Source organism: Hoplias malabaricus, chromosome 2 (assembly GCF_029633855.1).
Source record: "Hoplias malabaricus isolate fHopMal1 chromosome 2, fHopMal1.hap1, whole genome shotgun sequence".
In the NCBI taxonomy this organism is placed as follows: Eukaryota; Metazoa; Chordata; class Actinopteri; order Characiformes; family Erythrinidae; genus Hoplias; species Hoplias malabaricus.
The window spans coordinates 24,434,409-24,451,215 of NC_089801.1; the positions used below are offsets into that span (position 1 = coordinate 24,434,409).

Genomic DNA, 16,807 nt, shown 5'->3' on the forward strand with positions numbered 1-16,807 from the left:
GATTAGTGGCAAAGAGAAGAGAGACACCAGCGAGAGCTGGACAGAGCAACAAGGGACAACAACAACAACACACGGATACAAGATGATTAAACATGACTACTGTTATTGTTGTTTTCAAAGACTGCTGTTCCCATTAGAGACAGGGTCCTGCCACACCTCAGTTACATTTCAATGTGAGGGGGGCTTTATACTGGAAAACCAACCAGGGATCAAGCGAATATAGCCATGTAGGGTCGAGCATGTAGTGGAAAACAGTGTACTAAATTTTGACTAGGTTTTGCTTGATGCAAGCTGCAAAATAACTTCACCACCGTGGCTGATGCCACACATCTGTTGGGTTATGGTGCCTCTCATGATAACATTTCTCATTCTTTAGCCAGCAGCCAGAAAGACTGCCTGAATGGGCTGGCAGGATCTGGACACTGTTGACCTCAAAGTACACAGGCCTGTATGAATCAGTGACTGTCTGGCTGAGCCTCTGTGTTGACAGCAGGCCTAAATCAATCAGACCGGTCACACATGCCTGTGGAGTAACACCATTTAGTTAGTGTGTGTGTGTGTGTGTGTGTGTGAGTGTGTGTGTGAGAGTACAAATGCATTAAATGTGTGCTGTGACTGCGAGTCTCCTACTCATCCACTGGTCTATATGTTGTGATATAGGGGGCAGTGACACACACATATACATGCACAGCTACAACTCATCACCGTGTGGCTAAACACACTTCCATAAGCTGATAATCTGTGCAGAGCATGGGTCACAGAGCCTAACACTGTGGACAAGCTGTCATTTCTGACCCTGTCAGAGTTTTATATAAACACTGGCTGCTATTTAAGTCCTAGGAGTAGTTCATGCATTCATTGTTTTTTGTACCACCAGGTCTCCCTGGAATCATTCAGAGAAAGACAGGAACACAACCCAGGAAAGGGCACCACACACTCAACCAGTCACTCACACTTATGGAGACTTTTCAGAGTCAATCCACTTACCAATATGTTTTTGTACTGTGGGAGGTAACAGAGCACCGGGAGGTAATCAGGTTTGTTTGCTATTATTTATCTATTTATCATTTATTTTGATGTGTTTCTTCAAAAGGGAAATACTTGTTAATTTTATTTTAATATGTGTTTAAAACTTGTGTATGGGTTCTATGCGCTTTATTAGTGATTTATCAGGAACGGTGCTTTCTTGGTCCATGGAAATGTATGATATAGGGGATCCGGAGACAATGCATGTTTACAACCTTGTGAAATGACTCCAGGGTATGTTTGAATTTTTCCTTGAGTGCGAAGCTACCTGTTGCACAATTTGTCAATATCAATTTGTCAAATGGGTCATATCAGGGAAAACCCATGCAGTGTGTAAAGTTACTAATCTAATACATGCTCACACTGTCGAAAAACTGAAATTATGTCTGATTTGAGTGAACTGTTTTTGTGATGTCACAAAAAGCAATTAATTTTATATATACAGTGCCCGAGAAAAAATGCACAGATATGGCACACTTGTTTTAACAGTCATACTTCATACCCATAAAACAAATAAGAAATATCAAAACCCTTGTCCAAATATAACTTTTAAATTTTTTAACTACTAAAACTGTCTAAAACTAGATGAATGAAGTGGATATTTAGTACCTGAGGAAAATGATCAGACTGAATCAGATCAAAGCATCTCCAGCTGTTTTGATTTCATCATTGTTACATCACTCACATTTAAATACATATGGTTTTAAAAGCACAGTAACAAAAAAAATGTTTTATTACTATTATTATTATACTTTAAAAATGGTCATGTAAAAAACACAAAGAGAAAATGTCTAAGCTTCAGCACTTTTCTTAGACAGAAAACACCAACACAAACAGAGTGTTTACCTTTCCACTGAAGCTCTTGCGGTTGTCAGAAAGGGTCTCAGGAGCCATAAAAGCGGGAGTCCCAGCGGTGCTAGAGAGCAAAGCATCGTTCCCCTCGAACTGGTTACTGACGCCAAAATCAGCTATCTTCACATGGCCATCGTCTCCCAGCAACAGGTTTGACGGCTTTATGTCCCTGTGGACGATCTTCTGATAGTGCACTAAGAGGAGCACAAGAAAATCATAACAACATCCATTATGCAAAATCTTCATCATTTTTTTCACAACCTCATTATTATAGTTACATTGATTACATTACCATTGCTGAACGAAAACCAGTCAAATTGTAAACTCAGAACACAAACTGAAAGAACCCATTTATTTAAAGTATTCCTCCACCACACCATGTAGTCTGTTAACGGCGAGATTGTTGCTAAGCAACGAGGGCGATACATAGCCACTCCATTGAACTAAATATGTTCACATATATTCAGGGTTTTTAGATGTGTAGAAATACTTAAACTTCTGTCGTCTTTCTGAAGGGACTTTTACTCTAGGAGGAGAGGCTGCAAAGTATAGGGCTAGGCTTGGGCTGTTTTTTTAGCCTTTAGCTCAAGAAACTGCTCTGTAATTAATCAAGCACTGTATTTTCTCCTCATTTCACGCTGTTCATGGATAATTGAATAAAACCGTGACAAATCAGTAATTCACATATGAGAGTAGGATTCACCAATGTAAACTCTGGTAGCTACGCAGTCTAACATGAATAATTACACACTAAATGGAATACCCACTTAATAATTAGGACTGTTGTTTATATTAATCTGGAATTTTATTTATATTATATTAATCTGAACAATCTCTTCACGCGTATATCATTTTTTTACAATGGCTTCCAACGAGCCCTTGTGTGTGAATGATTATTAAAGTATTAAGAGGGACAAACACAACCTCACACAACCAATCAGTGCTGCAGGAGTTTTTAAACAACCTATTTAAATTTTCCATCCAAATAACTCTGTGGTGGTCCTGTGGTGGTACTGTATATGTCAGAATATGTCCTGAATGTATTCTGGATTTGTACATGTGTACCCACATTTCCGAACATTTATTATAAAATACTGCAATAACAACACACAATGACAATGAAATTCATTCCTGGAAAAAAGAAATACAAATCCTATGAAAGTATCAGTAGGGTTCTAGGTAAAAGAAAAAAACAAAACAAAACACAATGTACCATTGGAAAAATAATGAGTTTGGGATTTATTGCCCCCCTGGAGGTGTTTATTCTACCACCTTTAAACTTTAAACCTTTTTCGTTGAAAAGTGATCCCCCCTCTCTCACACGCACTCACACACACAGAGAGAGAGATGAAGATAGTAAATGTAAAAATAACAATGGTGAATCCCAGCATTGTCATTCCTCTGTGAAAATCACAGGTCATTCCTAACACACACACACACACACGCACGCACACAGATGAAGATAGTAAATGTAAAAATAACAATGGTGAATCCCAGCAATGTCATTCCTCTGTAAAAATCCCAGGTCATTCCTAACATACACACACACGCAAGCACGCACGCACACACACACATTTAATGACACTATTGATTTACTGAACGCTCCCCTTGTTCCCTGGGGCGTCTCATGCAGAGTTAATGAAAACTGAGAACACAGATCATCAGACACAAGCAAACACACAGAGATCAGACGTGGGAGGGATCAGGACCTGTAATAAATATTGATCTTTTTTTTAGTTTAATGTCTTATTAATGCTTCATTAATGCATTAATAATGAGTTACTGTACTCTCTTGGTGCATTTGTAACACATTAAGGTCATAAATTACTAACAGTGCTAACATTTCTTTCCCATTTTAAAGCTTCAGAGCATGTGAAATTCTACAATGATGACATTAGCTTTTTAGGCGTATGTACAGAATGCAACTGTTGTATATTTGTGGCCTTGGTCACCAGGGAGGCCAGAGTGGATTTACGGTTGTTGAGAGTGCAGACAGCTGGCATGGCACTGAACATGCACTAACGGTGCCAGTGGGGCTTGTTATGGCCTTAGTTACTAGGGACTTTTGGTGACTTTTGCTGTCACTGTGGTGGTACCCTGTTGTTCTTGTATTTTGTTGTGATTCTACTGGAACAGCATTTGTTGGGGTTTATTGTCTATATTTTTTGGGCTATGTTCTTGGGGAGAAGAGGCAGGGCAGATGTTTGTATTTTCTTTTCTGCAGGTTTAGTTAGTGAGTTGGTTTTGTTTTTTTGTAGAGAAATTATTGTGCTTTTGGCTTGCGGTCACTCTGAAGCCCTACCATCCTGTTTTCTAGCAAGCTTTTAAAGCTGGTATTACTGCGATACTGAGCTCTACCACAAATCAATTATTGCCTTAATTATTTGTGTTTTGGGTTACTTAATTATTTTAAGAGTACTGTTTTGGTCTCAGGCGTGTGTGGTCAGTCTGCAAAAAAATTATTATGTCTAACCACTAGAGGATGTACTAGAGAGAAATTAATAAATAAATTCTCATGAATTTTAATCATTTCATTCCACTCATATTCAGAGCTGTAAACTTTAACAATAAACAACAGTGCTCTGTACTGATGCATTGAATGGAATATTTCTGATCAAATATCCATCAAACAAGAGGGTATTCATATGGAATATCACCTCAGTCTTCTCTTCTGTAATGGCTTTACGCTAGTTGAACATTGCTGATTTACTATCGGATGGTGCTTCACAGCCCAATACTGGGAGGCTTTATATCTCTTTATCCAACACCTGCCATTGAGCATGGTCTCCTTAAGCTCATGTGCAGCTGCTCCAGAGCTTTCCATTTAAATTCATGCTTTTCTATGGAGATTTTATCAGCTGTATGTGTAAATGCCAAGTGTATCAACAAACAAGAAGTTTTTACTGGTCAACTATGACGACTAGACCATTTCAACCAACTGTCCACAGAACCAGCCTTAAATTGACAGATAGCAGACATGAGTAGCTGCTGTCAGAGCCTGAACACAGATCTAACAGAGGAAACCATCTGCCAAGGCTCAGTAATTGAGTCACGCAGATGGCCTGTGCTCGTCTGTCTGGTCGTCATGGTCCTGTTGTGCTGAGGAAAGCTCAGGCAGCTCATGTTAATGACCAAGGGGAGGCCCAGCACGCTGAATTCTGGAATGGAGTGATCCCTCTTTACCATCTACAGCACAGGCATTAGCTCTTCTGTCTTAGACACAGAAGCACTGCTTTAAGTTTTAGGGCTGGATGATATGGCCATCATTTATATCAGGATATATTTCTTAATGTCAGCTGATACTGATATGAGCAATAAATAACCACAGAAAAACTGCCAAGAAAAAAAGAAACATTGTCAAACATAAACCTCTCGGATTTGTCAATATTAATATTTTTAAACTGACAGAAAATTGAGTTCAAGGAACTGACAGCAGATGTGTAATGTATAGCGTCGCTTTGAGTCCTGCTCTGGGTGACCGCCTGTGAGTGTTCTCCCCGTGACATCCTCCGGGTGCTCCAGTTTCCTCCCACGCTCCAAAAACACACGCTGGTAGGTGGATTATCTACTCAAAAGTGTCCGTAGATTTAAGTGTGTGAGTGAATGTGTATGGTTGTGTCACCCTGAAAAGGACTAGCGCCACCTTCAGGGTGTGTTCCCGCCTTGCAATATTCACCTCTCCTTCTGAAGATGACAATGAAGGTAGATGAGATTGAAGGTATATTTACACTGCTTGTACATTAATGTACTTCTACTATACATTTTTTCTGAGAGTGTACCGCCACTGCTCGACTCAGCTCTACTCGTGTTTTTGGTTCCTGGTACGTTTTCCTCTAACACAGCTCTACCTTGAAATACAGCTGGTGATGTTTCAAAACACAGTCTCTAAAGGGAACAGCAAGCTTTAAGCACAACAAGCCGTAACATTAAGCCTTTTTTTTAACTCATTGTGTATTCGTGTGTTGTTGTTTTTGTTTGAGACAGAACACAGCTCCATGCACCAATTCAGAGTCTTTCATCAGCCACCAATCCAAGGAGTGTTTGAACCTCTTCAAAAGACCATGATGTAATTTTAGGAGCTGCAACTGTGAGTCAAAAAAAACTAATCTGATCCCTAACAGAAAAAAGGAATGATAGAAGTACATTATTGGTCACTAAAGGAACAAACAGTGTAAATGTACCTTTAAAATGTACAGCAGGGGTGTTAAAGTTAATGTAAATAAAGGTATATTACATTATCTTCTTCAGAAGGAGAGGTGAATATTTTTAATAATTACCGTGTTTCCCCGAAAGTAAGACAGTGTCTTACATTCTTTTTACCCCCGAAAGTCCCACTATGTCTTACTTTCGGGGTATGTCTTATATTGGTAAAAAATGTCGATTTTTGTTTTAACCATAAAATTAACATTTATTAACAACCTGAACAGTATGGTATTCACCATAAAACAGTTTTATAAAAGCAAGTGCCAAGAATGTCTTGTTACAACTGTATCATGACGGTATTTCCATGTATAACATGTAAAACAATGAAAAACGGTAAGAACGAACAGTTTGAATATGTTATACTGGAAGATAAAACAGATTTATTCCATGGCCATGCCAATCAGAGCGGCCACCAGCGGCTGCACGAGGGCACTGAGGCTGGGTGTTGGACCACGGAAAACATTACTGCTGCTCCCGCGGCCTCCACATCCCTCCGCTCATTCCGCTCCAGATCATTCCGCATCCCGCAGTTAATGCAGCAAAAGGTACCGGTACTATGGCTTATATTTTTCCAACGTACAGTTTACTATGTCTTACTTTCGGGGTACGTCTTACATTAGCCGACCCCCCTAAAACCCACACTGCGTCTTACTATCGGGGGTGTCTTACTATCGGGGAAACACGGTAGTTGTAGAACTCATTCATTCATTCATTGTCTGTAAGCACTTATCCAGTTCAGGGTCGTTGTGCATCCAGACCCTGGAGGGGGCAAAAGTCCTCACACATTCACTCACATACTCACATCTATAGACACATTTGAGTCACTAATCCACCTACCAGCATGTGTTTTTGGACCGTGGGAGGAAACCGGAGCACCCAGAGGAAACCCACGCGGACACAGGGAGAACACATTATCCTACAACACTACTGCTATAATGATACTGCTTTATGATACTAAACTGTGTAATGATCATTCAGGAAAGATAGCAGCCGCCTGGTGTTTAAAGCCCCTTTATCTCTGAAAGTGACTGAATGCTCACAGTACTCGATGCCCAGAACGATATCTCTCAAGTAGAGGCGCGCCTGCTCTTCACTTAAGGGGCTATCTGTAGGAACCTCCATCACAGGCCTGAGAGAGAGAGAGAGAGATTATCTGTAATTGAGGGTTCAGTAAAGGTCTAAAACTAGAACAGTCTCATTACAAACTAACATTTAAACTCAGCACTGAAACCAAAAGCTGTATGAACCTAGTGAAAGAGAGAGAGAGAGAGAGAGAGAGAGAGAGAGGAGAGTGAGTGAGAGAGGAGACAGAGAGAGAGGGGAGTGAGTTAGTGAGTGAGAGAGAGAGAGAGAGAGAGAGAAAAAGCAGGGATCTGTAACTGAGAGTTGAGTAGAAGTTTTAAGTGTGGTGTTAGTCTATTAAACACATCCTCCTTCCTCCTCAAAACACTGATCTCTTCACAGCAATAAACACAAGCTGTGGATAATAGAGTGTTTTTTCATTAGACACACTGATCATTTACACTATTATTATATAGATTATATAATAGTATATGGAGCATAAATATACACATTTATAAACAGGTATATATTATATATTTATACTCCATATATTAAATATATCTTTGACTATATTCACATATTCACTGCACTTTGTCACTTACTGAACTAATACTGCACAACTCTACTATTTACTCTTCTGGCAGGTGCTAACTGCATTTTGTTTTCCCTGTACTTGTGCTAAACAACAAAATAAAGTTGAATCTATCTAACGATAAAGGAACTATCTCAGAAATGCCACCAATCTTTACAGATGCAAAGAAACGATCAGGAAGCTTTACTTCACATTCCACAGCATTATCTCACAGGCAAAGTAAAATAGAATAGAAATCTTAGAATAGAAAGATTTCTTAAAATAGAAATCTACTAGAAATAATAGAAAACTGAGCTTGTAAACATGAAGATGTGTGTGTCTCTGATGGTGGAGTCAGTGAGTCAGTAGCTTGTTGTCATTGGTGGATTGTGAAGTTGCACAGTGTGTCTAATGGTGAGAATATGCAATATGTGGGTGGAGCTATAGCTAAAATATCTATAGAAGGAAGGTGAAATTGGGTCAGTGCTGCTGGGATGATATGGTTCTCAGTCTTTGATGAACACTGGTGGTTTTACTGTGATTTTATTCCCTTAGAAGTACAGTAAGCTTACTGTAAACTTTACAGGATGATTTTAGAGTAATCACACAGCGCAGATCCTCACTTCACCACAAAGCAGAGCCCATTCACAAAGCAGAGCCCATTGCTGAACATGGTCCACATTCAATTACAACAAAATGTCACATTTAAACAAGAACAGACTTGCGTGACAAAGTGGGATACTGCCTGACCTTTTAATAGAGGGGGGGGCACAGATGAAATAACAGAAGAAAACAAGGAAAGAGAAAAGAAACAGAGAGAGGGTTTAAAAGAACAGAGTGTGCATGCTCATTAGTCAGATGAGTTTAATCTGAAAGTTAATAATTAATATAAATTAATTGGTAACTACTATTAATTATTAATATGAACGTTATGTAATTAGGAGAGCAGCACTTGTGTGTGAATCCACATGCTGACTCCTAGGAGGTTGTTATCTGTTCTAATGGAGGTAGCTGTTAGTGTTCTCCATGCGGTTAAGAGTTGGGGGAAAAGTTGGGTTTAGAAAGAATGGGTTAATTTACTTTGGATGCACAGGTAAAAGGGAGAAAAATAAATATAATTAAAAGGTGCAGCTAAATGATGGAAAGCGAAGTACAGCCAGTGGAGAAAAAAAATAACGGTAATAACCATCAAGTGGAAACATAAGCACATAATTAGTCCCTCGAGAAGGAGGGAGCAGAAGGGGCAAACAGAGGCGGAAAGACAGAGCTAAGTGAAAAAAGAACTAAAGAGGGCAGGCATGAATGCAGGGATAGAAAGAAGCAGAGAGAGAGAGAGAGAGAGATAGAGAGAGAGAGAGAGAAAGATTTCAAATAAAGGCAAAGATTTGACACAAAATACCCACCCTTTCTGCATTAACTCAAACACTGCAGAGAGAGAGAGAGAGATTACAGTTAAATACAGTAACATTACAAAGACTTTTCTTCACTTAATACATCCACCATTAACCACTCAGTTCCTACCCTCCTCCAAAAGTTACATAGCGTGATTTCTGCAGTGCTGAGCCTAGAGTAGCATTGACAGAAACTCTATTCTCCCTATTACAGGTCAGTGGCACATCACATTCATTTTTAAGCTGTAATTTTAAGATAAAAATACTACATAGTTTTACTTTAAAACCTACTATTTACTACAAATTCTTATATTTTTGTAGGAGGGGAAAAAGCAAGAACATAGTATATATAAGAGCGGGGAGTTTACGGAACCACTCCCTGATTTCAGAACAGTGCAAATATAGGAAGAGCCTAGGATCTAAAACAGTAAATCTTACCTAGTGCTCCTTTAAAAGGAAATTACACAAAAGTCATCAAAAGCAATTGTTACGTCCACTGTTCACTTACAGTCCTCACTGAAATGACATGCATCTCTAAGAGTAGAACTTTAGGCTTCATCCACACTGATCTGTTTATTTTAAAAACTGAGATTTCCTCTCTATGTTTCTGAAAATATCCCCATCTGGATGATTATGAAAACGGCTGTATTCTCATGCCAGTCCAGTAGGGGGCCATAGTATCTCTTTAAGAGAGACATCAAAACACCACGACGCATGGGAGAAACACAGTGGTTTACTCCCAAATCACTCCATACTCCCCATGTAGTGCACTATGCAAGTAATGAAACGACTGAATCTAGATCTTAGTAGTGCATTATATATTTATTCATTTGTGAGAATCTGAACTGTAGTGATATCTGAATGTGTACATTTTAGTTTTATGACTGATGTAATTTACTCTACAGGGAGTGAGGAGCTCTGTTCAATTTCAGCCAGAGACAGACACACACTCTGATGCCAACTTCCATTTTCTTCGGTTACCACACGTTTTCAAAAAATTCCACCTTGGAGAGCGTTTTCAAAAATCTCCTTTTTCAGTGACTTAAACCACACTTTTTGTGCTGAAACTCAGACAAAATCCTCATTTTTAACAAATAAATGAATCCGTGTGGACAGGTTCAGATTTGTTGAAAAAAATATCTTTAAAAATCATAATCAATCTCCGGAAAATGAAACAAAAATAGCCCTTCAGATTAATCTCTCGAGTAACAGATATTACATTTAGCTGCTGAGGCTTCTATGTCATGTTTCTGCTTATTTCCTGACTTTGAAAAAGGAATAAAATGGTATTCAGTGGTGTCTTTGACTGAAAACTATATAACGAATGGTCTCTGCAATATTCTGAAAACGGATGTTGGCTGGGGATCTACACACACCTCAAAGGCATGGAGAGCTGTTCAGTATCACACTTAAAAATGATTGTAACAACCCTGACACTGTAACAGCAGAGGAACCTTTTCTGGTGCTGTACAGTAGCCTTTTCTGAAAGGTGATACAACTCTTTAATCATGCTAAGGGCCCATTAAGTGCTCAGGGTTCTATATAGAACCATTTTCTTTAATGAAGAACCCATGAAGAGGCCTCATTTTAGCTGAGGATTTGCCTTAGACGGCTGAGTCTTAATGTCAGTCTTGTCAGTGCTGTGTGTGTTTTGATGTATTTCCAAAAGGCCAGAGAAGGGAACAGTTTTGCTTGGAGCAAGAAATTCTTTTTCATTTGTTCCGCTTGTCTCCTGGAGCAGAAGGAGGAGATGAGTTTCGTCCACAATCTCCAGCTCCACTAGAGAGCACTTGTCTGCAAAATTTACTAAAAAGAGTTCCTTCCCTCTATCTGTGGGCACTGGGTTTTTTGGATGCTCGCTGATTGCAGAAGAAATAAGTTGTGTGAAAGGTGTTGTAGGCTGTGCTCATTATATGTTTGGGGTATGCATTGATTAACCATTACATTATGACCACCTCATTGTGTCCATTCTCTCAGCTCCACTGACCTCCCCAGAGCACTTTGCAATTCTACAGTTTACAGAATGTAATCCCTCTGTTGTTCACCCTTATACCCTATGCTTCAAGGGTCAGGAGCCCCACAGGACTACAAGAGAGCTGGTATTATTTGGAAGGTTGATCAGTCTCAGTGCTACAGTGACACTCAAAATGCGCTGGTACAAGCCGATCAGACACAGCAGTGCTCCTAGAGTTTTTATACCCTTCTGTATCGCTGCTAGGCTACAAATTGTCCACCAACAAAAAGAGTCCTGTGTGCAGCATCCTAGAGGAACATTAAAACAAACTGTACAGCAACAAATGAGCTACCGTCACTGATTTTACATCTACAAGGTGGACCAATGTGGAAAGCGTGTCTAACAGAGTGGACACAGTGTTTGAAACTCCAGGAGCACTGCTGTGTCTGATCCACTCATACCAAAACACCTCCACCACATATGTGTCACTGAACAGCAGAGAATGGTCCACCACTCATAGATACCTGCTACGTGGTGGTCCGGACAATTGAAGAACAGGGTGAAAGGGGCAAACAAAGTATGCAGAGCAACAGGTCTGCGCCTGTCTGGTCAATGGAATTGAGAGAATGGACAGTGATAATGTTGTGGCTGATCTGTGTAAATAGGGAGTTTCTTCAGGACCGGCTTCTACTCTCAGATGAAGGCTTTAGACTAGATGCTGGAACATTTCTGTGAGGATTTGATGGCATTTAGCCATGACACATTTGAGGACTGACAGCGGTAGGTTAGTTCTGGTTCAAAAAAGCCACTCCAGAGGCTCAATGTGTTCCATCAATCCAGAGAACAAAGCTCTGATGCGCTAGAGTCCAGTAACAGGAGACTTTATATTCATCTAGATCTTGGACAGGCGTCTGACCAATCTATCACTGTTTTTTGTGGAGATTATACAAGCTGTATGAGCACCACTGAACATCAGTCTCAGCAGTGGGTGCACTATAAAGCAACACTAAGGAGGATAAAGTATTTCTGCTCCTGGGAATAGTTTACAATCTGTTTTTTAATGGTTATTAATTGGGAAGTAAACACATTAATATTCATTAATGATAATTTATAACACCTAGCTAGAAAGGGTTACAGTGACCTGTTATTTGCCAAATAGTGAACCAGCATCCATTCATATTCTTGCAAAATACTGGCCTGTGTTCTATATCAGCCCACATCAAGCCTGTCAGCTTCATTACATATTTGTTAGTAAATTTAACCATTAACACCCAACTTTAATCAAGTAACCACGGACAGAATGTATTTTCACACATCACTGATAATGTGGTGTGTACCTTAACATATGACATGATTAATTTCACCTTCTCAAATCTTGACTTATACTCTACCTTGATATTTTCACTCAGTTCTCTGACTCTTTCAGTGTTAGACAGAAAAGAGGTCACTGTTTCATTTCTACCTCTGTGTTAAAAATGATTATTAATTACCTTTAAGGTGTTTACAATCTAATTATTATCCATGTATAAACAAAAACAGATGTTTATAAATACTTACACATGTAGCCTTATTTTAAATGGTAAACTGCACTGTCCAGAAATCAATAATGAATGGAAAGGAGGGGGGAGCAACTAGATTTGAACCAGGAGGATAAACAACAGAAGCTCTGTTCTCCCTATTACAAGTCAGTGAAATATCACAATGATTTTAAAGCAGACATTTTAAGGTAAAAATGCTAACTAGTGTTGCTCTAAGGCTGATTTATGCTTCTCCGCTGATTCACTACAGAGCCTACGCCATAGCCTGCGCAAGTGCCCTTCACCTTTAAGTGTTTATCCTCATGTGTTGGTGTATCTGCATCACTTCACAATTACACTTCCGAAACACTAGGGTTGAATCACAATTATCTTGTGATATGTAGTACACAATGAAGTGGTATAGTAGTATTAGCTTAGCACTATTTAGGGAGTAGGGCACTATTAAGAACACACGGTAGGGAGTGAAACAAATACAAAACCAGCGCTTATTCTCAGCCTGGGTCCATTCTCAGGCCGAAGTGTTTTGCCCCCCACCCCTTCATTTTCAGAATTTATTAAAGAAAATGAATGAATGAATACTATTCTGTATATGCAATGCCCTTACCCATATGAAGATTGTCCTCAGCTGGGTCATCCAGCACCTGAAACAGAAATATTATGTGGATCAAAAGCTCCCACAGGCTTTTTCTGTGCAGCAGTGGCATTCAGATCAGTGTGGAAAAGGAGTTGAGCATGACCCAGAATCCTGCAAAACTGGATTACGCAACATACAAGTCACTCTCCATAACACATGAAGAAACAGGGACAGCAGCTAAAACGAGAACAAAAAGAGAGAAGATGTCCCCTGTGGAGCATGTTTATTATCTCTCAGCTCTGCTCCTACTACGACTGGAGAAGCTTTTGAAGCTCCAGAGTCAGGGAGACGACTATTGAACTCCAGCTCTGAACACTACATGGCTTATTACACACAGATACGCCAGAAAACGTAGGGAATGTTTAAATAACTTTGTATAACCTGCAAAAATGAAGTCAGGTCGGGCAAATATTGGCAGGAACTGAATGACTAAAGGATTTAAAGCCTATAAAAGCTATTAGATTAACTACGCTACCTGCTGCTTAAGGGTTGCTATAGATTAGAGATGAGCTGAGCTTTTGGCTTATTATGACACAGAGGTCTATGTATATTTATGGATAAACAAACATGGTTGTTATAGCATAGTGGAAATCCCTGCTGATTCCTATAATGGGACTTCAGAGAGAATTCAATGCCCCACCTGGGTAGGCACATCATACTACACTAATTAAAGTCCTTAGGCAAGATTCCTAACACTGCACTTGCCTACATCTCATAATTTAAACTTATCGGTACGTCCATCAAAAGCTATAAATGTAAATGTAAAACAGCCTCCAATAAAAATGTTACAGACATTTTATTGTCTCCTCTCTACAAAATAGTGGTGTGGTGAACATACAAAGTGAATGTGAGTTGAGATGACCTCCTAATTCTCAAAAAAATTTACAGTGCTTTAGTTGTCTACATAAATTAGTGCTGGATGATATGACCAAACTTTGTATGATGATATACTGACAGCACAGGACACCTCCAAGAACATACACAATGAATGTTTGTACCAACAAACATCTGAAAATAATTTTGCCAAATCTTATAAAACTCTATAATATTACATAAACAAAGCCACCACTTTTCTAATGTCTTGGTTAAGTATTTCTTTTCAAAGAGAGAGAACATGGTGCAATGTATATTTCTTATTTGTCTTTATATTTTGTACACAAACACACACACACTCATCTCCATATTGGTTCAGCAGGTTCACACAAGAAGAGTGCTGTTACTATAGCAGCAGTGATTAAAATGAGTTTTCAGAGAAGAGTTTTGTTAGCTCTACATTTACTAAGACTCTTACTTGTGTATTTTGTAATCCACAGGAAAGTGTTGAATAATAATATAATCCACTTTTGTTACTGCAGCAGTCAGCACTTCCTCCATGTTGTCTCAGACAGGTCAGAGAGGGTACAGTGTTCACTAGAGGTCACAAAGACCAAGCAGCGGCGCTATTGGTTGGAGATTCAAATTTGTGGGTCAAAGTTCACCAAAGTTGAGATATTTATTCACCTGTATAAAAAAAATGAGCCTGAAAAAAGTACTAGGGGTAACACTTAACTAATGGCAGTGTGCTGTAATGAACATCACCCAGTTACAGAAATCGAAATATCAGAATTCGGTTTAAAAATCATATTAAAGTTATTGAACATTTGCTATTGCAATCTGTGGTGGATTTAGGCATAAGCCACATGTGCAATCACCCTGACATGGCAGCAGGTGTCGCGGCTGCGTTTTCACAAAAAGGAATGGTGACATTTGCACATCACATCAAAAAATGTACATAATTAACTATTGTGGCTCAATAGTGGCTACCTTGTTTTTGCTGCAGGTCCCCTTGTGGTCTGTTTTCCTGTCAGTTCCTTCATGTGCTTCTGTTTACATTTTGGTTGTGTTTGTGTGCGTGCGTGTGTGTGTCCCAAGGGTCTCACAAGCTAGAACTGCCACAGATGATAATATATACATATATTGAATTACTTCCCAGCCCCAGTGCAAGTGCTATTTATTTGTAACAGCCATTCATTTATTCTAACTTACTGAAACCCACCCCCTCTCTCTTTCGTTTTAAGCCATGCCCATCCCTTCTTCCCTTTCTTCCATTTTCTGACATCCTCTAAAAGAGTCTGTGACTGAATGGTACTCTACCAGAGTCCTGCTGGGAGCTCAGAAGTACCAGCTTTTGTCTTCTCCAATTTTCCACCCCAGCTTTTCCCTTGGTCTCTTCTCCAATCAATACTTCACTTTTTTGTCTCATCTTAAAAGGCACAGAAGATTCCTAGGTTCAATAACATGGGCTAATTTCTGAAAAAGGGGCCGTTAGCGTTGTCCCCTGCTGGACGAGCGGTTGTGTGACTCATTTTTTTTTTCCCTGAGTTGTGATTGCACTGAGTCACTTTCTTTTTAATCTTCAATGCAACTCTCAGGGTGCTTCTCTCCCTCTCTCTCTTTATAGAACCGCATCAGTCACTTAGGGCTGACTCATTTAAGCCTTGGGCACCGCTCGGAAAAGTACAGCTCAAACAAACTTTTCTTAAAAGCCCAAGAGCTGGGCTTCGATCTCAGCAGCAGCTCACATCAAAGGCTTCCCCGCCCTTACCTCCACCAGCTTGACGATGTTGAGGTGGTCCAGCTTTTTGAGGATGGCAATCTCTTGATACACCCTCTCCAGGGGTCCGAGCACTTTTGGCTGCTCGCCAAGCGCTGCCTTTGGTCCTCGCGGAGGAGGGCGGCCTGCACAGAGAGCGTAAGCAGCACTCAAAATAGGAATAGGAACAGGAATCAAGGTTTTACAGAGGAGTGGATATAAACCCTGGACCTGGAGAATCTCTAGTGTTTTCCCCTGTTCTAACACACCCACCTCAGCTCAAGAAGTATGAGGTGGGTTGGGATCAAGGGGTAAGTCCAAAACAGGGATCCTCAGCGCTCCTGCGAGGCTGTGTAAGTGCAGGCCCTTTCTTGGGGAGATTTACAAGTTTGATCGTTGGTGCCCCATGAACCTGGAGTCCATAAAAGCATAAATGACCTCGTTCTTTCTGGGTCAGGAAGTATACCCTCACCAATCGGTTACCTCAACAGTACAATTAACGGTCACTGATGACTAAATCAGGCATGGACACTAGATTCAAGGTCCTGATATGAAGCCATACGCTCTAAACCAGAGGTCTTTAAATCCAGACCTTGGATCCAGGTTCTAGGCCGGGATTTTAAAATGGCCTGTTATGACACTGTAGATGCAACTGCTTATGAGCCAGACTGGCCAGGTACAGTGTCATACTGTCTGGCCATTGTTAAATACCGGCCTGGAACATGGATTGAAACCTCTGCTCTAAACTGTGTGGAGCAGGGGGAAGTTTAAAAACTGGCCAAAGGGCACGCAGCCAAAGTGACGTTTGAACCATTTTTCTAAGGGATATGCTATAAAAAGCTTGACAAGAATTCATGACGTGCACTAAAAACAATCACAAATATATGATGATGACAGAAAATCCTTTCGGTTTTTTCCTTGACAATGTGAGCAGGGACATTATTATATAAACATATTTGTTATATGAGTGCATATTGATATGTTTTACAGTGTGTGTGTGATCT

The 16,807-nt window shown here is 39.9% G+C and overlaps 1 protein-coding gene across 2 annotated transcripts in view; it reads right to left on the reverse strand.

The window, feature by feature from the left end:
* camkk1a (calcium/calmodulin-dependent protein kinase kinase 1, alpha a) overlaps positions 1-16,807 on the reverse strand; it is a 105,183-nt gene that overhangs the window by 15,820 nt on the left and 72,556 nt on the right. For both annotated transcript variants that reach the window (XM_066661676.1, XM_066661675.1), the window contains exons 8-12: positions 15,816-15,949; positions 13,202-13,238; positions 9,118-9,139; positions 7,122-7,210; positions 1,873-2,072 (exon numbers count right to left, since the gene is read on the reverse strand). In XM_066661676.1, the coding sequence (XP_066517773.1) occupies positions 1,873-2,072; positions 7,122-7,210; positions 9,118-9,139; positions 13,202-13,238; positions 15,816-15,949 (482 nt within the window). The remainder of the gene's footprint in view (positions 1-1,872; positions 2,073-7,121; positions 7,211-9,117; positions 9,140-13,201; positions 13,239-15,815; positions 15,950-16,807) is intronic.